This window comes from Rattus norvegicus, chromosome 18 (genome assembly GCF_036323735.1).
Source record: "Rattus norvegicus strain BN/NHsdMcwi chromosome 18, GRCr8, whole genome shotgun sequence".
Lineage (NCBI taxonomy): Eukaryota > Metazoa > Chordata > Mammalia > Rodentia > Muridae > Rattus > Rattus norvegicus.
The window spans coordinates 30918434-30942775 of record NC_086036.1 but is presented as its reverse complement, the minus strand read 5'-3'; the positions used below and the strand labels follow the sequence as shown (position 1 = coordinate 30942775).

The 24342-nt window shown below is 44.4% G+C and overlaps 2 protein-coding genes across 6 annotated transcripts in view; one reads left to right on the top strand and one right to left on the bottom strand.

Annotated features, from left to right (window-relative positions):
- Positions 1 to 5106, top strand: part of Fgf1 (fibroblast growth factor 1) — an 86117-nt gene extending 81011 nt beyond the window's left edge. For 3 of the 5 annotated variants that reach the window (XM_006254650.5, XM_006254652.5, XM_006254651.5), the window contains one exon: positions 1711 to 5106. In XM_006254650.5, the coding sequence (XP_006254712.1) occupies positions 1711 to 1905 (195 nt within the window). In that variant the 3' untranslated portion in view covers positions 1906 to 5106. The remainder of the gene's footprint in view (positions 1 to 1710) is intronic. The other 2 variants (XM_039096591.2, NM_012846.2) reach the window with 2 other exon arrangements.
- Positions 1 to 24342, bottom strand: part of Arhgap26 (Rho GTPase activating protein 26) — a 786446-nt gene that overhangs the window by 546272 nt on the left and 215832 nt on the right. The window lies entirely within an intron of this gene.

Here is a 24342-nt window from a genome sequence, read left to right as displayed (position 1 = left end):
GGTCAACTATCAGCTGATAAGACATTTTTCAAGTAGACATACTATTAATATGCTTGGGCTATTTCAAAAGCATACAGCTGCACAGGATCTACTGTGAGGAGGGCACTGTATCCCCTCACCTGATCACCTTGCCATAGATAGTTCTAGCCACAATAGCCAGTCCTTCAAAACCCACCCTTTACATTCATCCAACTTCCTTAGAAGTGAAACTGTTGGGGGCTGGAGAGATGGCTCAGAGGTTAAGAGCACTGACTGCTCTTCCAGAGGTCCTGAGTTCAAATCCCAGCAACCACATGGTGGCTCACAACCATCTGTAATGGGATTTGATGCCCTCTTCTGGTGTGTCTGAAGACAGCTGCAGTGTACTCACATACATTAAATAAATAATTCTAAAAAAAAAAAATACTGTTAAAAAAAAAAAAGAAGTGAAACTGTTGGATGAACGGTAACTAACATGTTTGTTTGGAATATAGCCTAGTGTAGAGTACTTGCCCAGCATGTGGGGAGATTTAAGTTTGCAGAGTACTGCAAATTGAACAGAGGTGGTGGGGGGGGGGAGTAGAATAGAGACAGAGAGAGGTGTTTCAGAGTTTGATACCTATCTTCAAACCATACTCTGAAAGATATCATAACAAATGATTAAATTTTTTGATTTGTCTTGTTCTTCTTAGAGACAGAGTTTTCTCTGTGTAATAGCCTCACCACCCTGGAATTTAATCAGCCCTGGCTATCCTGGAACTTTATCTGTAGACCAAGCTGGCCTCAAACTCACAGATTCCCCTGCCTCTGCCTCTTGAGTGCTGGGATTAAAGGTGTGCACCACCACTCGTGATCATTAACATTTTAACTTCACTTTTCCTTGGTAGGGATATTGAATACATTTTCATAAGTTTATTGCCCAGTACTAAAACAGTAGCTAAGGCCTGTGGGTGCACGCCTTTAATTACAGCACTTAAGAGGCAGAGGCTGATGAAAAACCCTTGGGAAAAAAAAAAGAAAAAGAAAACAAAAAACTATTTTAAAAACACAGCAGATAATATGACCTTTATAGGATTATAAATGTATATCCATAGGTCCTTATACAATCTATATGTTTGAAGAAATAGGGGATGTACTCATGAACTGTTAACAGTTGTGGAGAGGTAGGAAGACAGCTTTGTGGTACAGCACTTGCCTGGCATGTACAAGGTCCTGCATTTAATCTCTGTCTCTGTACCAAGCAAGTAAACAAGCAACAGATGCCCTCAGGTGCCTAGTACGTAGGTGCTTAGCTTTGGGGGGGGGGTCCTTTTTAAAGAAGTTGTGGCTTTTAAAACATTTTTACTATTTCTTTACTTGTTGTGTAGTGGGGCAGGAGGCAGGGGAGCTTTTAGCTGCTGAGCCATCATCATCCCATGGTTTCCTTGTGAATTCGTCAGAGAACAATTCACAAACAGGCAACACGGCTCAGTGGGTGAAGGAAGGCTCTGTTAAGTCTGACAACTTGAGTTAGATTCCTAGGCCCCACATGTAGAACTGCTTACACCAACTGTCTTCTGACCTCCACAGATGAGTGGGTGTGTGAATGTGTTTGTGTGCATGCACACACATGTACATGCACACACACACATACATACACATAGACACACATACACAAACACAGGTTTTCATACCGTTGGTTAACAGCACTCACTAACTGTGCTTTCCCCGCCTTGGTTTCTATCCTTTTAGCAGACACCAAATGAAGAATGCCTATTCCTGGAAAGGCTAGAAGAAAACCATTATAACACTTACACATCCAAGAAGCACGCGGAGAAGAACTGGTTTGTGGGCCTCAAGAAGAACGGGAGTTGTAAGCGCGGTCCTCGGACTCACTACGGCCAGAAAGCCATCTTGTTTCTCCCCCTCCCGGTATCTTCTGACTAAGGAGTCTGTTCTGGGTGCTCCCTATTTTTGGTTGACCCTAAAATGTTCCCTTGACCATTGGCTGCGCTAACCCTCAGCCCACAGAGCCTGAATTTGTAAGCAGTGCTTCTAAATAGCCAGTTCACTTTTCCGCTGAGCCCTTCCCCACCACCCCAGCACAGTTTGGAACACGGGGACCAAATTACTTCTAGGGGACAACTGGCTGGCCAGTCTAGGTCTGGGTTTGGATATCCAGATGCTTCAGGGTACCTGCTACAAGTTGGACCTCGTGATACAAAGAGGGGAGCCATGTGTAGCATCTGGAGGGGTCTAAGAAGTGGGTTCTTTTAGTAGCTGCATGCTCTTTCCCCTTCTGAGTAATCCCTGGTTTTGAGTACCCCCAGGCACTTAGCATGACTACCCTTCCCCCTACCAGCACCTCATAAATATCAGTAAAGAAACTGATAGTAAGGCTGAAGGAATTTTATGATGGAGACAAAAATCACCCCACCCCACCCCACCCCACCCCCATGTACAGACAGGACTTAAAACCAAAATCGAGTATGGCATTTCCATGGTCCACCTAGAAGCCTGGGACCTCAGAACAGAGTAAGAAGGCAAAGCTCAGACACAAGGAGTCGGGATGAACCCACATCCCAGCAGTCATTTCCAAGTTACTGAGGAAACAGGGGAAGAACCCCGGAAATGGTTTCTTAGTAATGGCAAGCACAGAGATCTGGGGTCTGAAGAGTGAGTATAGGAGCAAGGAGACAGGAAGGATGTCTTCAGCTGTGGATGTTAGCACCTAAAAAGAAAGATGTTATACTGAGGGGCGGAGAGGGAAAAAAAGTGAGACCATGTCACCGTGTGCTTGGCCACCACAAAATCAGGGCTATGGGCATCCCAGTACAATGGCCCCAAATTGCACATGCATTCATATCCTCTGAGGGTTTTGTAGGAATATGAAGCCTGATTTGGTGGGGCTGCTGTGGGGGAGTTCTGTGTTTTGAAAGGGCCCCCAGGTCCCATAGATTCTGCTGGCTTCTCTGCCATGCTTTAAGAGCAGCCCCAGAGAATACTCTTCTGCCTCCACCGCCTGGGTGTCCCTGAATATTTACGCAGTAGTATTGTATATGTCCATAGCATGGTTTCAAGGCCCAGTGCCTATAAAATGCCCACTTAGAAGTCACTGAAACCACATTTCAAAAAGTGTTAAGCCTCACCAGTAGTTTTTCCCAAGAGACCGTCAATCTCGAAGCTGGCTTCCTCCTTAAAGTAAACTTTGCCCAAGCGACCAGCAAATTAGAAACGCTATTCATCTCTGACATAGGACACAAACACCATGAGAAGGCCTTTCATGCACCAATTCAATATACTGTGAGACTTAGGTTTCTTTCACATTTTATATAGCTTGAAGGCAGTAAATGGATTCGCACTCAGCCACAGCCAATAGCAGCATAGGATGTCAAAGCTACTTAGTTACCTAACACTGCACTCACTCATGAAACCTTTCCTCTGTGTCTGCTACTGTGCTTTAAGAACGGGTAGTTCAGGCTGGGAGATGGCTTAGCAGTAAAGAGCACACACACTGCCCTCGTAAGGACAGTTCAGTTCCCAGCACCCACATCATGATGCTCAGACCCAGTTCCAACTCCGGAGACGTGATGCCCTCTTCTGGCCTCCAGGGGTACTGCATGCACATATACAAGCGTACACACTTTTTAAAAAATATAAACCAATGATATGGCGGATTAAAACTGATGACAGTGTTCATCTGTTTGACAAGGATCTAAAGTAACTATTTGCTGAAAAAATTCCTTATAACAACACTGTCATATTTTAGTGGATGACACTCGAGAGGTCTGAGTGCTGGTGGAGGACTAAACTGAGCTATTTCACAGCATGGTTCATAGTAACATTCTTCCAGACATGGTGATGCACACCTTTAATCCCAGAACTCAGGAGGCAAAGCAAGTGGATCTCTGTAAGACTGGGCCCAACCTGGTCTACACAGTGAGTTCCTGGGCAGTCTGGGGTATATAGAAGCCCTGTATATTTTTTTTAAAAGCTTATAATAATTTTTGCTTTTTTACAAGATAAGTCATGACTTCTTAAAGTCTATAGTTTAAATAATATGGTTCTGTTTTGTTTTAGTAAATCATAGGCACACTGGAGATAATACAGTATGGTTTCCCACCTCTTTATATGAAGATTTGGCCAGGAAAAACATACAGAGATGAAATCTATGATATTTAGAATAGTGTCAGCAAATGAACCAAACACAAGTGTAACATCACCAAGACATTAAAAACCACTGCACAAGGATGAAATGGCGTCTGAGACCTCAGAGACTCAAAGCACGGATACTGCACATTGTAACCTTAACCACCAACCTCGTCATGATCCGTGCATTTGCTCGACATATACTGCAGACCCAGTGTGTGTCAGGCACTGGATGTGGACCCCGGGGACAATGTCTGTCAGGCGTCCTCTCCCTGGGCACATACTTGTCAAGAGAGACGCTGTGGATTCATTTCTTTCAGTCAAGTCAAAACGTGGACTGAAACTACTGAATCAAGAGTATGTTCTAGATTCCCCCAACAGCCAATAACACCCACTCCACCCCCAACAAAGTGATAGAGAAGCTTTGAGAAGCAACCCAGGACTTCCAATGCTAGTGCTCTCAGAGGAGTGGACTAATTTCAAATCGGGGGGTCAGGGGGAGAAAAGCTGTCAGATCCTTCAGAAAGGGAGCCGAGACCCTGTCCCTGCGCTGTTGGGAACATTGATCATAGGAACATTCGGTTGCGTACTCTCCTCCATAACTAAGTCCCAAGGCCATCCGCTTGTCACGTGTCTCCCGCATGATTCTAAACTGACTGCAACGTGGTGTCCAACACTCCCTACCAACTGTGAGGAACATGTGGGCTTTTGACAGTTAGTGACACACTAGAGATGGAGCTGGGTGTTGCCCCTGACGGCCAGTGTCCATACAAAAATCTAACCAGTCCAGCAGCTGCCATTGATGATGAGGCCCCTGCTTTGCATTGAAGGAAATGGAGCCCAAGTCCTCCGCTCTGCAGAGGACACTGCCTAAAGCGATCACGGTCCCTGGCTGCAAAGCAGGCTCTGGTGGAGATGACGCCTGACGTTCCCTCTGCGCCCACACTGTATTACACTCTGAACCTTACCAATATTAATAAATGTTGTATTAGTGGGTGACTTGTCTCCAGGTTTCTAAGCACCTCTCTGTGGAAGGACACTGAGCATCCCTGGGGTGAAGTCCAGAACCCCTAAGGTGCCATCAGGCATCCAGAGGAGTCAGCTGCTTCATGCTCTATTGTCATCACTGTTAGATAGGAGATACTAAAGGCTAGCAAGAAAAGCTAAGGTACAAACAGTTTTACATTGTTTGAAAACAAGGCAATAGGAGGGATTTTTCTAGGTCTCTAGAAGGGGAATAATCTGGAAACTTGCAGGTACTCTTCATGACTTGGGCTTTTTTTTCCCTTGTACACAGTATGTGAGATCACACTGCTATTATCAAGTTAACATGCTTCTGCTAGGCAAAGATATTATGAACAGGAAAAAATAAGAATTTATTCATAATTTTAGGTTCAGTGTCAAAAAACTACATACCTTTAAGACTCTGATGTGAGACTTAGGAACAAGTATTCTGTTTTCCCTGGCATATAGCTCTTCGGATGATCTCTCTCTCTCTCTCTCTCTCTCTCTCTCTCTCTCTCTCTCTCTCTCTCTCTCTCGTGTGTGTGTGTGTCTGTCTGTCTGTCTGTCTCTCCCTCTCTCTCTCTCTCTCTCGTGTGTGTGTGTGTCTGTCTGTCTGTCTGTCTCTCCCTCTCTCTCTCTCTCTCTCTCTCTCTCTCACACACACACACACACACACACACACACACACACACACACACACACACACATGTGATCCTGGACCACCAAATGGACAGGGCTCGAGTACAGCTGAATAAGAGAAATTTTCCAGCAAGCTTGAGGCCCTGGGTTCAAACTCCAAGACTACAAAAAAAAAAAAAAAAAAAAAGGAAGAAAGAAAAGAAAAAAACAGATACAGCATGCACTTTGTCTTAGTTAGGGATTTATTGCTGTGAACAGACACCATGACCAAGGCAACTCCTATAAGAACAACATTTAATTGGGGCTGGTTTATAGATTAAATGGTTCAGTCCAGCATCATCAAGGTGGGAGCATGGCAGCATACAGGCTGGCACAGTGCAGGAAGAGCAGCCAGTTCTACATCTTCATCTGAAGTAGGAGAAGACTGGCTTCCAGACAGCTAGGACGAGGGTAACAAAGCCCACACCCACAGTGACACACCTACTTCAACAAGGTCACACCTCCTGGGCCTTGCATATACACTATGCTTACTCACTATGTAATTACAATCGGTCCCTCCATCTCCTTCTAACTACTGGGGAGAGGACTCCGAAGTTAATGGTGCTTGCTGTGTGAGCCTGGCAACCCAATCCCTAGAGACCATGTAAAGACGGTAGGAGAGAATCCCCTTCACAAGTCTTTCCTCGGTGTATCACGGCACGTGTGCTCTCTAATAGTAGTAGAAAGAAGGAGAATGAGGAGGAAGAGGATGAGAAGAAGAACTTTAGAGTTTCTGAAGCTCTCCCACCTCAAGCCAGAACTCAGAACATGGGAGCTTTTACACATACACACAGCTGAAACATAATTTTACAAAATGTATGGAGTACGTTACAGTCTTTCTGTGAACTCACAGGTTCTGGTCAAGCATAGCTCAGTTCCAAAGTACAACTGTAATGGGTCACAACCACGTTGAAAAATGCTAGCCTAAAGCAACCATTCTCCTTTCCAAAGATTAAGAGGCCCAATTATGATCCTGTGGTGTGACTGTAGTGTTTACAAAGACGTGGTCAAATAGGACAAGGGGACTCCTATGATACACGCACCATCTGCTCTAAAGCTCCATGTGTTCTCTGAATGACACGAAATGAGCAAAATTATGAGCTGCCCTAGCATCACGGTGGCCTCCAAGGCAGGCCTGCACATTTCTGCTGTGGGAATCCTAGAGACTCAAGGTCACTTATTTATCTCAAGGTCATCCCCTCACTGGCTCCCACAGACTTTATCTCTCTGATCTTTTTTGGTCCCCAGAGGAGTTCCATTTCATTGTCATTTCTATGAAATTGTGAATGGACTGAGTCAGGAAAAGGCTATAAACCTGGGGCCTTTGAGTGTTCATTTCTGGAAATGACCTTCTCACACTTATCTACCTAAAACAGGCACAAAAAATTTACCAACATGACATAGTCATGAGGCAAACACCATTTCTGCTATGACATAACCTGGATGCAGAGTTTGGAATTCCCACTTTTAATGAGCCAACTTTCAGAGGGTAACTCTGTGCCTTTTAAATGTGTAAGGGGGTAGGACAGCTCAGACTCTGCCTCTTACAAAGAGCAAAATAGAAATGAAGTCATCAGTTTGATCCTTAGATGGTAGATTTCCTGTTTGCTGAAGGGCCAGGGAGAGGAGTCTCAGGTCAGAAGCACAGGGAGATTCTTGTCGTATTGGGAACCATAGCAAAAAGGGGTCTTCCATTGCAGTTTCCATAAACTAGCAGGAATTTTTTCTTTTTCCACTTTTATATATGTATAAGTGTATATGTGCATGTGTGGAGGCATGTTTTGGATGACTGTGGGCATACCTGGAGAGGGGGTAGGCCTTCACATGTGTGTGCATGTATATAAAGGTCCAAGGCTGTTGATAGAAATCATCCTGGATCAGTGTTCCACCCTAGTCATTGAGAAAAGGTCTCTCAATCAATCCAGAGTTCACCAATACAACCAGTCCTGCCAGCAGGCTTATCTGGGGATTCCCAGGCCCTCCACCTTCTAATTCTGGAATTAGTACCAGCAGACCATCCCCCTCATCTGGCATCTCTGTATGCTCTGGGGGTTCAAACTCCGTCCTCACACATGCACCGTGAACACTTAACCACAGAGTCATCTCCCCCTACCCATCCCCCAGCCCACAAAAGTTGTCAGGAGCAATTATGACACTATAGGGAGATTGAAGGCCAAATGAACTGTGAAACCTATATATTCTCCATTTCAAAGGCACCAGCGGTAATTTCTTTCACGATCATTAAAATGACATAATCCTCCTCCCAAAGCCATCCTCTACTCCCTGGGAGGGACCTCCTTTCGCTAATGCACATAAGACTTATTCTAAGTTTCAGCCAGAGCTGAAGGCACGAGGATGTGACATCAGGCAAGGCATACAAGTCCCACTAACATTCCCTCATGCTTTGGGGAGCTGTGCTAGAGAACAGCCGGAATGTCCCTGAAACATTAGTCCCACTTTGCGACTGACATGGTGACCAAGGCATATTACACCGTTAGCTTTACACCACGGTTATTAAAACAAGAAATGAGGTCACACACTGCCCAAAGCAAAGAGGGGGTTTACTTCACCCAATCACATTCTGTAGGATATGATCACATAATTTGGGGGTCTTCTGATGGGTTACAAATGTTTGTGATGTGGGGCAGAGGTATTTCACAAATTGCTTCCACCTCCTATCCCGTCACGCCACACAGGCTAAATTTACACACGCAGCAGCTAAACCCTGGTATCCGTCTCATTACATAAACAAGCAAAACCTCACCGAGACCTAGCTGTGCTTTTCCTTCAGCCTTAATGAAGGGGTGGGTCCTCCCTGCTGGGAACTCTGTTCCGTTTAAGAAACTGATTTGCTTGGTCCAAGTGTTTGAGGATGTGAATGCAGAGAGGCAATTTAGACAGAAATAGACTCCGCTGTGATTTTTTACGTCTCATGGTTTCCTATCACAGGAAAAACAACGTGTAGAGTCTGGTCCAGTGATACATAACTGTAAGGCGTTAGATTCTCTTACCCATGGGCCTTAGCAAAAAAAACCGCTTTCTTCTCTGAAGTAGGTGAGAGGAATGTTCTTGTAGACCAACTTCTTCCGAGTGAGGTAGAAAGACAAGCTTTTTGGAGCCGGGGAATGATCAACTGGGTTAAGTATCCAGCTTAACATTTCCTGTGAAAATGACTAGGAAAAGCTATGAAGTTCTCAAAGTAGAACAACTGCATTAAGCCCCGGCCCGCCCCAGAGAAATGGTGCTTAATCAATCAGATTAATCTGGGATTAGTTACAGCAAGATCCTCTGAGCACTGCTGCAAGTTCCTTCAATACCCTCCACTCATGCATCCTTGATCCCAAGAGAGCATCTCTTCTAAACGGTTCTCGATGGACTGGCATTGCCTGTACCAGCAATCCTTGGTCTCTCAGGCAGTCCTCAATTAGGTCCTCTTGCAGGAGATGCCTCTGAGGCTGTGTCACCCCCCTCCCCCAGCCCAACCCCGCGTTTATGCAGAGGAAGCCTTGCTGTTCCTCAAATGTACTGGAAGGTGTGCCTCTAGGACCGCTGGATAGCGCTTTAGGAAGCTTCCAACAGGAGTGCTGGAGAAGCTCTCTAGATGCAACCTTCTGGAGGATACTAACTTAGCAGGGGCTGTGCACCACCAGGTCTCCATGGGTACTGCCCCTAGCAAGAAGGGAAGCCCTAAACCCAAAAGAAAAGCCCTTCTCTTAGCATGTCTTACAGTGTCACAAAGGAACGAAAGAAAAAGTGTGGCTTAGGAGCAGAAAAGTAATAAATTGTCAGGGCGTAAGCACAGCTTAGACTCCAGTGGTTCTCAACCTTTGGGTCTTGACCCCCATGGGGGTCACATCCTGCATATCACATATTTACATTATGATTTGTTTGCACTAGCAAAATTACAGTTATGAAGTAGCAACAAAGTAAGTTTATGGTGTGTGGGGCAGGGTCACCACAACATGAGAAACCATATTAAAGGGTCACAGCATTAAGAAGATTTAGAACCATTGTTATACACTTTGCTAGACTGAATGTTTGTTGTTCAAGCTCAGCTTCCCCTGTTGGAAAACACATGATTGGCCTGTGGTCACATCTGGTTGATCCTGAGTGGGAAAGCAAGGCAGAATCAATGGGGAATGGAGATCTCAGGCGTCCAGTGAGCAGGACAAGAACAGACTCTCGGGAGACAAGCTTCCGTGAGACAGCTCATTTAATGAAGAGAACAAAGGCTATTTATTTAAACCTTTGGGGAGTGGGCAGGAGTCTTTGGAGAGAGTGTACATCATTAGTTGAGCCCAGGGTCTGAGGATGCCTCATATACATACAGAGGAATTTCAGATGTTGCTGGATATAACATTATGACGAGAAGGAGACCATCCTAGTTCCCAGGTGTCTTAGTTAAGGTTTTACTGCTGTGAACAGATACCATGACCAAGGCAACTCTTTTTTTTTTTTTCTTTTTTCTTTTTTCTTTTTTTCGGAGCTGGGGACCGAACCCAGGGCCTTGCGCTTGCTAGGCAAGCGCTCTACCACTGAGCTAAATCCCCAACCCCGACCAAGGCAACTCTTATAAAAACAACATTTAATTGGGGCTGGTCTACAGCTTCAGAGGTACAGTCCATTATCATCAAGGTAGGAGCATGGCAGCATCCAGGCAGGCATGGTGCAAGAGGAACTGAAAGTTCTACTTATTTACCTGAAGGCTACTAGAAGCGTGTGGTTAGGAGGAAGGTCTCATTGCCACCCAACAGTGACACACTTCCTCCAACAAGGCCACACCCACTTCAACAAGGACACATCCATTTCAACAAGGACACACCCACTTCAACAAGGACACACCCATTTCAAGGACACACCCACTTCAACAAGGACACACCCATTCCAACAAGGCCCACCTGAGTGGGCCACCTTTGCCACTCCCTGAGCCAAGCTATTCAAACCACCACACCAGGCTATGTGACCTCAACCGAGGGGGCAAAGGTGGGAGAGCAGGACTGAGGGCTGGGAAATGCAGACCTAAAACAGGGAGGCGGGGAGTAATCCTACTCCTGCTAATCTCAGGATGAGATTTCCGATTTCCCAGGTTTGGACAGGGCTAGACCTCACTCTTGTTCCAGGCCAGCTCCCCATAGCTCTACAGTTCCCATGCCCTAGAAGTGTTTGAGTGTTTGAAATATGTGTGTGTGTGTGTGTGTGTGTGTGTGTGTGTGTGTGTGTATGTATACACATACACACACACACACACACACACACGATCCTTCCTCTTAGAAAACATACAGTGCTGGAGGAAAAAAAAATCTTTCAATCAGTGGCTCTCATCCCTTTGCATTGTATATTAGATATCCTATATATGACATATTTTCATTATAATTCATAACAGTAACAAAATTACATTTATGAGGTAGCAACAGAATAATTTTATGGTTAGGGGTTGCCACAACACAGCATTAGGAAGGTTGAGAACCACTGTTCCAGATGAAAGTGTTGGTGTTTTGGATTTATTCAAATTAAAGAGTGTTACTGGGAAGTAGGCATCCCGGTGCACACCAGTGATCCCAACACTAGGTGGGGCTGAGGCAAGAGGAGCTCAAGAGAAAGCATGTTTTTTAAAAAATCAAAATAACAAAACGTTACTATCTAATTCCTCTGATCATCTTAGAAGAACTGCTGGTGTCTTCTGTCACTCCTAATTTAAATATGCCTAGGGGCTGGAGAGATGGCTCGGCTGTTAAGAGCACTTGTTACTTCTGCAGAGGACCAGTTTTGAGTCCCAGCACTCACACATAGCTCATAACTGCCTATAACTCTAGTTCCAGCAGATCCAGTGTCGTCTTCTGAAATATACTGTAGTGGTTTGAATGAGAATGATTCCCACAAGCTCCTGTGTTTGAAATATGTGGTTCTAGGTTGGTGGAACTGCTTGGGAACAATTAGGGGACGTGGCCTTGTTGGAGGAAGTGTGTCACTGGGAGTAGGCTTTAAGGTTTCAAACAATGTGAGCCATTCCTAGTGAACTCTTTCTGCCTCTTGCTTGTGGAACAAAATGGGAGCTCTCAGCTTCTGCTCCGTGCTTGCCTGCCTACTGCCATGCTCCCCCACATGATGGTCATGGACTCCTATCCCTCTGGAGCCATAAACCCAAGTAACCTTTCCTTCTGTCAGTTGCCTTAGTCATGGTGTCTTATCACAGTGAATGAGAAGTATATATACATGCAAGCAAGACAGTCCTCACACAGAAAAATAAACAAATAACTCACCAATTTTTAAATCAACCTAGATCACCAGATGTTGAAGAAGACTCTTTTGAAACCAGACTTCCAGACATAAAACCTTGTCTCCTCCATTTACCCACTCCGTAACTTTGGGAAGTCACTTGTACTTAATCCATAGTGCACTTGGTCTGAGGGAAGCTCTGAACCCATGGGTGTTCCCATTACCTTCTCGGTAAAAGGGAAATGAAAATCTATCAACCTCCCAAGGTGAAGGGAGGGTTAAATGGGATGGAGGCATGCAGACATTTTAAAATAGTGTGTCCAGCACACTATTGGGACTGAACAGATGTCGGATTTTTATCATTTTCAGGATAAATATGATTCTAAATGATGTGAGATAAAATAGGGCGAAAAGGGACGAAGATTCCTTGTCTAGATTCTTTGTCTAGAGATCTTGTGGGCAAATTTCATGAATCCACATTTTAAAATGTTGGGCTGCAAACAGTCCATGTGGGGGGAAAAATGAGAATCTTAATTGATCTCAGGTTTAAGAAGGGCTGAGCTGGGCTGGAGAGGTAGCTCAGCAGTTTATAAGAGCACTGACTTCCAAAGGTCCTGAGTTCAAATCCCAGCAACCACATGGTGGCTCACAACCATCTGTAATGGGATCTGATGCCCTCTTCTGGTGTGTCTGAAGACAGCTACAGTGCACTCAGATATATTAAAAAGAAATCTTTTAAAAAATCATAATAATAATAAATCAACAGGGGCTGGAGAGATGGCTCAGTGGGTAAGAGCACTAATTGCTCCTGGGTTCAATTCCTAGCACCCATATGGCAGCTTACAACTGTCTGTAACTCAAGTTCCAGGGGATCTGACACCCTCATACACACACACATGCAGGCAAAACAGCAACATGCATACGGTAAATAAACAAGTACATAATTTAAAACACAGGGTTTTTTTGAGACAGGGCTCCACTATGTACAACTCAGACTGGCTTTGAACTTGCATCAACTCTCCTGCTTCTACTTCCCAAGTGTTGGCATCACTGGAATGTGCTACCACGTCTGGCTTGGCTTGGCTTTTATTTATGACTATGAAGAAAAAGACTTTGAAAATGGTAAGGACATTCTAAGCCCATTAAAGACATAGCAACAGAGAGTGAAGGACATCTGTCATTCCAGGAGACTTTCACGACAGGCCCATGTATTCCCATACCTGTCAGGAACCACTCTCTGGCTGTTAAAAGCAACACACAAGGCAGCCCATAGATGGACCTTATGAGACAATTTATCCCCAAGGTCATACTTTTACCAATAACTCTAAAAGATTCACTTTGGTTTCAGAACCTCCCATAAGGTCAAAGGTGAACTCTGTTGAGATGACCTCAACTCCCTCTCCATCCTGCCTGCTGCTTTCCCTTCTTTGAGGGACCAGGGAACTCTCTAACCTGCTCCACACTTACCTTCATCAGGGTAGGGCTAGGGTGTGTAGCAGTGTGGAGCAGTACCTGTCCACAACCAGGTAAGGCCAGAAGTACCTAGAGCCCCATGACTCTCCAGGACCTCGGGTATCTGAAGGAACAGGCTCTACGTTAGCAATGTTCCACCCTGTCTCCCTGTATGTACCCCACATGGGTGAACTGCAACAAGAATCTGGCCCTTCTGACTCCCTGGCCTGTATCACTGACGGGGATCATTCCAGGAAGAACATCTATCACATCGGTCAGTCAATCACCTGTGCAGTCTTTCAATAATTTTTTTGAGACAGGCTCTTGTTATGTAGCCCAGACTAGTCTTTACGTTTCCCCCAATCTTTAACTTCTCGAGTGCTGGGAATGCAGACATACAATACCCTACTTCTTAACAACTATTAATTATATATCAAGCCGGGATGTGACAGTGGTGCATGAGAAAGTTCTTTGCATCATTCCCTCAGCCTCAACCATTTCCATTCTGCTTCTGAAAGGCTTGTTTGCCAGATTAGTCCATTACCTGATGATGGTACTTCTAACTCAGGCAATTTATTTAATTATTTATTATAAATTTATTATTTAAGATAGATTGAGTTATATCTACTGCCGGTCCATAGTAAGGCAGTCTACAATGTTCACAAGCGATTATTCAATACCAGCGGACTGTGTGCATTTCTAAAGCATTCCTTAAGAGACCCACAGCCCATAAGCTCTCTTTGTGAATGAGCCACCTTTTATTGGCTAAGTGTGAGTACCAAACCTCATTAGAGATGGTTCCCCTTATACCAATGAAGACCTTTACAGAAAACCACAACTGGACACAATACAGATCTCAACAGATCCTGGGGAGTCCATCCCCAACAGATACATCCACATCATGGCTCTGCATTGAAGACTCAAGGAATATCAAGAAAGAGGGGACAGAAAGACTGGAAGAGCCAAAGGACCAGGAAGCCTGCTGTGAAACAGAATCTCCTACAAATGACGGAGAAACCAAGATTGTAACATTATCAACACACATGCTAACATGGAATTTCCACCGGGCCCCACCCTAAACAAAGAACTGTAGACCGCAAATGACTGCTGGCAGAAGATCAATTAGCTTCCCCCAGGGTGAGCCCCCTGATTGGTTGTCCAACGCAGAGTGGTCAGCCTTGAAGCCATATGTACACCAGCAACAAAAACTAATTCAGCAGGTATATTTATATATCTGTGAGTATGTATGTGTATGTGTGCAAGCGTGTGCATGTGTGAATACATGTGTGTGTGTGAGCACAAGAATCAAAGAAAGGCTATCAATTTGAATGGGGATGGGAAGGGTTGAGGGAGGATATTAGGAAGGGGTGGGAGAATGGAATGGATGGAGACAAAGTAACATTCTATTTCAATGAAAATATTTTATGTGTTATAAAATTATAATATAAAATAAAGTATACATTAAAATAAATATATAGCTTATAATAAAATGAACATCTGTGTATCACGTGTCCCACATAGACACTCTGCTTCAGGATGTAGTTTAAATAAAGACTCACACAAAGAAATATATCCAGCATCTTCAGGTCATAAAACAGGGGTTTTAACTTACTCAAGAGATGTCTTGAGGAAGCAAGGTTGATATTGAGGGCAGAGCAGGAATTAACCAGATAAATGGTATGAGCAAGGCCTGAGAAGAACATTCCAGAGGTAGCAGCCAGACCAGGTCCCTGCAGCCAGAGAGAACACACTAGCAGTAAGACTCAAATATAAAAACCAGGGGTGGGGAGCATGGAATGAACGAGACTGTCCGGGGGGGACGTAGACCAGTAACAGAAAGAAGAAAGCTGGGGGCACTCCACTAGCAACATCTGCAAATAACTGTGCGCTCAGCTGAATTATAACACATCCCTAGACTTTCTGCCAAAGAATACAAATAATCAGGGTCTGAATGCATGTATCTGGCCTGGGTTCAAATCCGAGAGCCTGTGAAATACAGTCCAGGCTTGAAAGTTTAGAGGCCGAGATTACATTTGTTAAACATTTAGCTTTTCTGCTGAGGCGTTGTTCCTCGGATGCAGCAGGTAGAGCCCAGGAGAATGCTTTCTGTTCATAACGGATTTCCTTACATGCAAAAGCGAGACAAGGTTTGCCCCACTCGCTGTGGGTGAGGGTTGGAACAGGGAAGATGTATAAGGGAAAACATGGTGTGGTTGGCTTTTTACTGCTATACCTCCGTGGGGTTTGATGTGTTTGTCCAAGTTTGGGGAGCTTTATCAGTCCAAAAGGAAATGAGCAAGCTTGAAAAGAATCACCCACAGAAACCCACATTCTCTGCAAGAGAGAAGCAGGGAGGCGGCTGGGAAACCCTTCGGAGATGACACCAGTTCCAGAGTTTTGAAAGGAACTGGTTGCATGGGGACATCTTCATCCGGGTACGAAAACAGAATTGCAAGGCTACTGCACAGATCAAAGGAGGAAAACCCAACAGCTTAGAACACACTGAATAAAGCATCTTCTGACGTTCTCTGGGTCACATTGTGAGCCCCAGGGAAGAACAAAGGAACCTGTTAGGAAGAGAGTGAAGAATGCCTTTGATTCTCTGGGTTGGTAAGATTCTTTATTGGGACCACTTTGACTCGATCCTTAGTAACAGGATGGAGATCATCCTGCTTCACTGTCAAACAAAATAGCCCCAGCAAGGGAGGAGGGATATTAACAGACGCCGAAGAATTGCACAGAAAACGCCAGTGAGGTGTTCGTGTTCCTGGAGAGCGTGATATAAACCATGTCACCGGAACATAGCATGAGGCTGAGAGAGACATGTGCTGGATGCTACAAGAACACAGGTGGAAAGAAAAGTCCTGCCCAGGGGAGCCAGAGAAATGAGCGACTCCGCCCCCCAGAGATGAAGCATCCCTGTATCAGGAGGAAGCAAGCTCTCCTAAGGGTGATAATCGCCAGCCTGCCCCTAAGAAGACTTGGGACGCATGGGTTCTACCTGCCTGATCCAGGCATTCTTAGCCTTGGAGATGAGCATAGCATGAATTTCGTCTGTGGTATTCATAGACACCAAGCAAAGGCAGACAGAGAACTCCCTGAAGACTCCAGTCAGAGCTCCATGTTCACTGCATGTCTACTCAGAAGTTCGCGATCCAAAAACTACTTAGGAGAGATAAATAATTGAGACAAATGGCACCACCGAATGCCCAAGAGTTTCGGGAGCCGAAATGGCTAACTACACACAAGTCCTGTCCAGGGTGCTGCTGCTTCTCTCTTCCTCCTCCCCCACGCCTTCTCTTCTTCTGTTTTTCCTTTGAAGTAGAGTGTCATATTATACTCCAAGCTGACCCCAAACTGACTGTGCAGCCTACACTGCTCTTGAACTCCTGACCCTTCCTCCTCAGCCACCCAAGTGCTAAGGTCCCGGCACAAGCCATCACCCCACACTCAACATAACCACCTTTACAGGTATCAAACGCATGCTTCCTAATTGTGAAGAACACAAAGGCTATCACAAGCACAAGACGGGTTTAACTCAGAAAGGAACTAAATCGAGCTTCAGAGGAAAAACAGAAACAGTAGAATTGTGAGCCTAGCGGGCAGGAGTTCCAGAAATGGCAGGTGACTCAAGTGGTCATGAAAGACGCAACAATAAAATACAGGGTAACTAAAAAGTAAAATATAATAACAACAGTGAAGACTACTAAGACTCTGAAGAGAACCTAAAGTCAAGCAGAAACATGAGGAAAAAATTAATCTTATCTTTAAAAAAAAAACAGAATAAGGAATAAGACTTTGGAGTTGCTGTCTTCCTGGCTAGCTAACAATGTCCAATCCTCAGACACGGCCTCAGAAAGAGAGGAGGGGAGCCTTAGGCCTGGCAGTGCCAGGGAACAGAATTCAAGACTGAAAAAGTAGATGGAATCTGCAGGGAAAACACTGGCAGAAGTGAAACCATGGAAGAATTCTAAAATTGTGAGCATAAACTGCCCATATCCCTCACTGGAAACTAAAGCATGCAGATGTGATGGACCCTAAAGGACCGAGGGAGACACTGAATGACAGACACTGTCCATTCTAAACCAAGTACAAATCCCATCTATGAACAAGTCAGGTGGGGGAAAAATGGAATCTTTAAAAACTTTATTTGTGGGGTTGGGGATTTAGCTCAGCGGTAGAGCGCTTGCCTAGCAACCGCAAGGCCCTGGGTTCGGTCCCCAGCTCCAGAAAAAAAAAAAAAAAAAACACTTTATTTGTATTTTCATTAATTTATGTATGTAGGTATATGTTCATGTGTGCACATGCCTGTGGAGGCCAAAGTTTGACACTGGGTGTCTTCTTCTATCATTTTCTACCTTTAAAAAATTTACATGTATTTATTTGTGTGTGTGGGGGGGTGTGCACGCGTGCGCGCACGCGCATGGCTGTGTGTTTGTAGAAGTCAAGAAATAACTTGTAGGAGGCCCAGGGACCGATTTCCAGCTGATAGACTTGGCGGCAAGCACCTCTACACACTGAACCATCTCGCTGGCCCTCCACACCTTTTGAGACAAGAGGGCACACTGAACCGGTCACTCACTGATTGGATAGGCTAGCTGACCAATGAGAGCTGGATTACCCCCTGTCTCTGCCCACCACCATGCCCAGCTCTAGGGTTACAGAGGCTTATGACTTCACCCAGCTCTTCCATGTGTTTTGAAGATCCAAACTCACACATGCCTGGCAGAACTTCACCAACTGAGCTGCCTCTCTAGCTCTGGAAAAAAAATAAATAAAAATAAATAAATAAATAAATAAATAAATAAATAAATAAATCTTTTAGGTTTTAAAATATCAAAGATGGAGCTCAAAACTGTCTAAAAAGCTGGGGGTGGGGGCACCTTAAAAGGAAGAAAACTGAAGAGTGGATTCTCTCACCGCTGACCTCCTTGGTTAACCATCAAATGACATAGAAAAGGGGGAACCCCCAAGGAGGCAGGGGGAGATGCGGAAATTTGAAGCCAGAGAACAGAGCTGTGGGCTCTTGTACACCACACGGGTGATAATCTCCCGCTGAACCAAAAACACAACGATCCTCAGAAGAATACGGCGGACTCTGGAGTGACCGTCCCGTATTATCTACGAGGTCCAGTTTTCAACCAGAAATTACCACCTATGCCACGTCACACTAGCTGCACTCAGTGCTCAGGGCAAAGCAGGCCATAGGAACGGACGGACTGCGAGTAGTTCCAGATGTTGGGTTAACAGGCAAAAGAATCTTTAAAGCGGTTATTAAAACCATACTCCAAAAAAAAATTGAAGGAAAATATGATATACTGAATGGACTCTTCAGAACTCTTAACACAGAGATGGAAAGTTAAAAAAAAAAAAAGACAAAAAGACCCTCCCAAAACAGTAAGAATAATACGGAAAGCTGGGATCAAAACAGACCAAAACTGAAATATTAAAGTTCACTCTAGGAACTCAACCAAAAAACTTGGGATAGCACAAAACATACCAGAGATGCCAAATCCAAACAGCAGAAAGGACATCTGGAATCCCAGCGCTTCTGAGGTGAGACAGGAGGATTGCTAGGAGTCCAGGACTGAGCAGGGCTACATACTAAGACCCTGTCTCTACAAGAAAATAAGAAAACTAAGAAATAAAGTTGAATGGAAAGTGAAGGAAGCCTCAGAGACCTGGGGAACAATAGCAAAATGTTCAGGACACAGATAATTCAGTTTCCAGAAGGGGGTTACCTCAGAAGATGGCTCAACGGGTAAAGACACTTGCCACCCCATTGTAGCAACCTGAATTCTCTCCTTAAAGTCTATATAAAGGTGAAAAGAGAGAGCCGACATCTCAGATCGTCCCCTGAGCTACATACATGCACATACACACCAACACACATCATGAGCAAACATGCATTAGTAGTAAAACTAATTTAAAAAAATTTTTAAAGGAGGTATTTCCTGAAAACTTCCCAAAGGGACACAAGGGAACTGAGATGAAAATGTGTGTTTTGCGTGTAGTGGTGGTTTACGCACTCGTTAAAACTCCCTGTAACTGCACAGTATAAATTGTGTCATATACCTTATTTTAAAGGGGAAGTGTGGACTGGAGAAATGAGACTCCGCAGTCAGGAGCACTTCCTCCTCTTCCAGAAGATGGTTCCCAGTAGGTCCATTGGTGGCTCACAACCTCCTGTAACCCCAGCTCCAGGGAGACCCAAGCCTCTCGCCTCTGCGGGCACCTCCATAAGCACACACCCACACACAGGTACACACTAAATGAAGGGTGAAAGACAAGCCTATCACAAGGGAAATGGAGTATACCATTGCATGTCACCTAAGACTCCTAACTAGGCAATATCTAAAGAGAACAGGAGTGACCATAACATAGCCCTGAAGAAAACATCGTAATGTAGCATGCCCAGACAATGGCAGGTACAGAGCCAGGGAGACGAGGAGGGAGGCACAGAGGTACAGGATGAAGAACCAGCAGAACATGGAGAGATGGGAAGCAAAAAGCCCACACGTTGAGGCCCACACAGTTTTGACGAGACAAGAACCCGAAGGTCCCAGGAGCTTAGGATGCTCTGTGCAGGACCAGGATCCTTAAGGAAGTGCACCAGAGAGACCACCCTGCAGCTGGAAGGAAGAGTGGTCACCCATCCGGTGGTGGTTGGGTAGCAGCTGACTTTTCAACACAACCCAGTAGCAAGGAAAGAAGAGATGGGTCTTCAAAGAGCAGAGAGAGCACAGCCATAACCTGCCTGCCGTGAGGACCTTGTCACCACAGCAGGCCGTTTCTGCTTCAGCTCTCTCATTACCTCTCCGCTCCCAGCCCAGCAAAATATGTGTGGTGCTAAGCTGTGAAGGGATTTTTAGTTAAAGTAAACAGTGTTAATGGGCTGGAGGTGTTAATGGTAGAATACTGTGGATTGCCAGCGTTGACCCAAGCCATTTGAAATATTACTAAACTGTGCACAGATAGGTAAAGCGAGGTATAAACTTCTTATGTGTACATTTTATACAATTATTAAAACTAGACAACTGTAGGATATATAAGACTTTTATAACTAAAAACAAAATTGCAATACCAATAAAATCTAAAACACATGAGCATGTAGACAGGGCATGCTCTCTACCTACCTGTGGATGTCGGGCAAGCTGCTCCCACAGTCTTAGGCACTGGGACCACAGCGGGACTGGGCATTTTCTGTACACCTCACATAAAATAGCACAGTATACTCTGAAGTACAATATGGCTCAGAAGAAACCAGGGTCTAAAGTTAGGCTTCTCAGATTTAAATCCACATGTGACATGGGCAGGTGACTTATGGTCCTGAAAGTCTGCCTGTTGTCTGGTAAGACGGGATCACACAAGTACCTATGCATAGGGAAGCCCTTAGCCAGCGCCCATACAGAGAGCTTTGTGAGTTATTGCTGTCAGAGCTGAAATGTGTGCTTTTGGATGACTTTATCTCTTCTCCTGCTGGAGAAGATACATATATACATATATATATATATATATATATATATGTATATATGTATATATATATACACACACACATATTCCATATATTCCATATGTGTATTCCATATATATTCCATATATATTCCATATATTCCATATATATTCCATATATATTCCATATATTCCATATATATTCCATATATTCCATTTATATTCCATATACTCCATAATATTCCATAATATTCCATATACATATATATGGAATCAAATCCTAAGTAAGACCTCTACCACTGAACTGTGCCCCCAGCTGTATTATTTTGAAAAGCTAACCAACTTTATGAAGCATCCCCAAGAACTTCAATTTGAAGAAAAACTCTCAATGAAGCTAGGGTGCATAGAACTGCTCTGTGTGGTGAATATCTGTCAGTTTTTCTATATGGCCACTGGTCACATCATTCTACACATGACTCTTTCATTTACTTTGCAATGGGAAGGCTGCCCTTTCCTTGGTCTCTGTGGAAGCACACACTTGAGACCTAGAGGATTATGGTCACAATGCAGTACTGGGGGGGATTCAGAGTAAGTTAATAATGCTTCCTGAAACACCACACACACACACACACACACACACACACACACACACACACACACACCAGCATCCTGGAAATGAAAGAATTTAAGCCAACTGAATCACTTGGGCTGATAATCTTCAACTTGATGAAAGGCTATGGTAGGACACTGATGAAAGATTTATTATATTTAGAAACAAAAGAATACTTTAAAGCACTGAAACAGAGGGTGTATTTAGTCTATGAAGAGGCCAAACCTAACTGTACAAAATAACTTCATAATTTTAGTTTCTGTGGGACTGAAATTTATGCTAGGGAAGTTCCTCTCATCCCTTTGGTTTATCTATGAAGGGGAATTCACTGAGGAGAGAAACAACAGTGGGGAAGACCTTCCCATTGGTTAAGACATAACTAGTTGGCTAGAGTGTGTTAGTGCACTTGCCCAGAAGAGGTCCTGGGTTAGGTTACCAACACTGCCTGAAATAAAGACAAAAACCCAGAAAATAGAAAGACAAGGAAAGGAAAGGGGGAAATGACTGTGTTAAATCCTTTCTTCACAAAGGTACGTCAACGAAGATAAGTGTAATCTATTCTGTTTTTCACAAGGTTTCACTTAGTATAAGATGGCTCAGACTCATTACTGTATCCAAGGATGACCTTGAGTTATGATCCTCCTACATCTGCTTCCTGAGTCTTAGGATTACAAGCCTGTCACTACTTGGTTCCTGGGGACTGAACTCAGCAAAAACTGCCAACTGAACTCTATCCCCAGGCCTCTCCAGGTTCAAACTGCCCCAACTTACGATTACTCTAATGGGTGAAGAATTATCTGACCTAGTAGAGTGTGGGTGGGGTCAGACAGAGTTACCAAGGAAGCAGGGGCTGCAGCATGAACAAGGTGTTCCTTGCTTGGTACTTCCTGCCCTACTTAACTCTTGCAAATCTGGCAAAGCACCAGCCGACACTGCATGCAAAATACTTATTACCTCTAGACCCAAGCAAGCACCTCAGGCTGAGAAAGCAAGTACAGAGACCGACGGCACTGCCGGCCTTCACTGAGTGGCTACTGAACCTACAACCAGCCCGAGAGCTTCCTACTTCTTCTTCTTCTTTTGGAAAACTGAGGCAGCTGATGAACAAAACACGAATGGAATCCGTCAACTCTTTTCTGAATGCAAAGAGCAATGACTCAGACAAGGTACCAGATTTTTAGAAACTGGAATCTCCCTCCTTCTAGGAGTTTAAATTAAAAGGCAGAGGTGGAGAAAAAATTGGAATCAGGAACTCGAATGAACGAATTAATAACTAATTACTCTATTAGTGTGTATAGCAGCATTTCTTACAATGACAAAAAAAAAAAGAAACGACCCAATGGCAGAGGCATAGACAAGCAAGCACACGTGTTACACACGAATGCTATGAGATACATAATTCAGTCTTTAAAATGAATGAATTAAACCTGGCTTCATAGTGCACGCCTATAATCCCAGGATTTTGGAGGTAGGGACAAGAGGATCAGGGTTTCGGTTCATCCTCAATTATATATGGAGTCCCAGGGTAATGGGATGAGGTAAGACGACTCTATCAGAAGGAGAAGGAGGGGGAAATGGTCACCCGGGTTACAACATGCAGTGAAATTTGAACTCATTAAGCTAACTGCAATAAGACCCACAATGTAGGGAGCTGCGAGGTCCTGCACCCTGGGGATGGCGCCGGTTTCCGGTTTCTGCCTTCCGCTGTCCGCTCCTTGTGAAAAACAAGTCCGGTTTCCGCCTTCCACTCCTTGTGAAAAACAAGTCCTTATTTGGCTGTTCCTGCTTGGCCTGGTTACTTCCGCATAGATACAACCTATCCTCTATCCCCATGTGGCTTGCTAGGATTGGCCAGCGCTAGCTATTTAAGTGGGGGGGGGGGTTCCCCCGGGGTCAGAAGATTGTATCAAGGTTCCTGAGTAAAACTGCTTGAAGAAGATCTTCGCTGGTCGTGTCTTCCTTGCTGGTCGAGGTTGGGCGCGACACCACAAGATCAGATATTGCCCACGTCCATTTACATGGGGTATCTAGAACGAGCAAATTCATTACAGCAAGAAAGACTAGAGCCACCACGGGCTGGAGAGAAGAGGAGGTTATCGTCTGATGTTTAGCAATTTCTATTTGGGTGCATAAAAAGTTTTAGAAATCAAACTGCAGGGGTTGGGGATTTAGCTCAGTGGTAGAGCGCTTGCCTAGGAAGCGCAAGGCCCTGGGTTCGGTCCCCAGCTCTGAAAAAAAGAACCAAAAAAAAAAAAAAAAAGGAAATCAAACTGCAATGGTTGCACACCAAACTATACACTTAAGTGGCTAAAGGAACAAATTTATGTTTATCTGTGAGACTATAAATGTGTGTGGACATGCATATAATAAGATAGATGTACGTGGGGGGTTGGGGATTTAGCTCAGTGCAAGCTCAGGGCGCTTGCCTAGCAAGCGCAAGGCCCTGGGTTTGGTCCCCAGCTCCGAAAAAAAGAAAAGAAAAGAAAAAAAAAAAAGACATATGTACGTGGATAGATACACCACACATTTTTTTTTTCCAAAAGAACAGAAACACAAACAGTTGAAAACAATCTAAATATCCTTCAACAGGTAAAAGAATGCAGAAACTGGTAATCCACATGTTGGAATAAAATGGGATGAATTACTGACACATATGGGAAAGGTGCATTAACTCAAGGGTATTGGGCCCAGTGAGTCATATTCTCAAAGTGGGACAGAGACCACATTGGTGTTGCCAGTGTACTGGGGCAGGGTGGGGGGGGTGGTGGCAGAAGAAAATGTTCTGTGGCTATGGGACATGATTGTAGTGGGAATCCTATAAC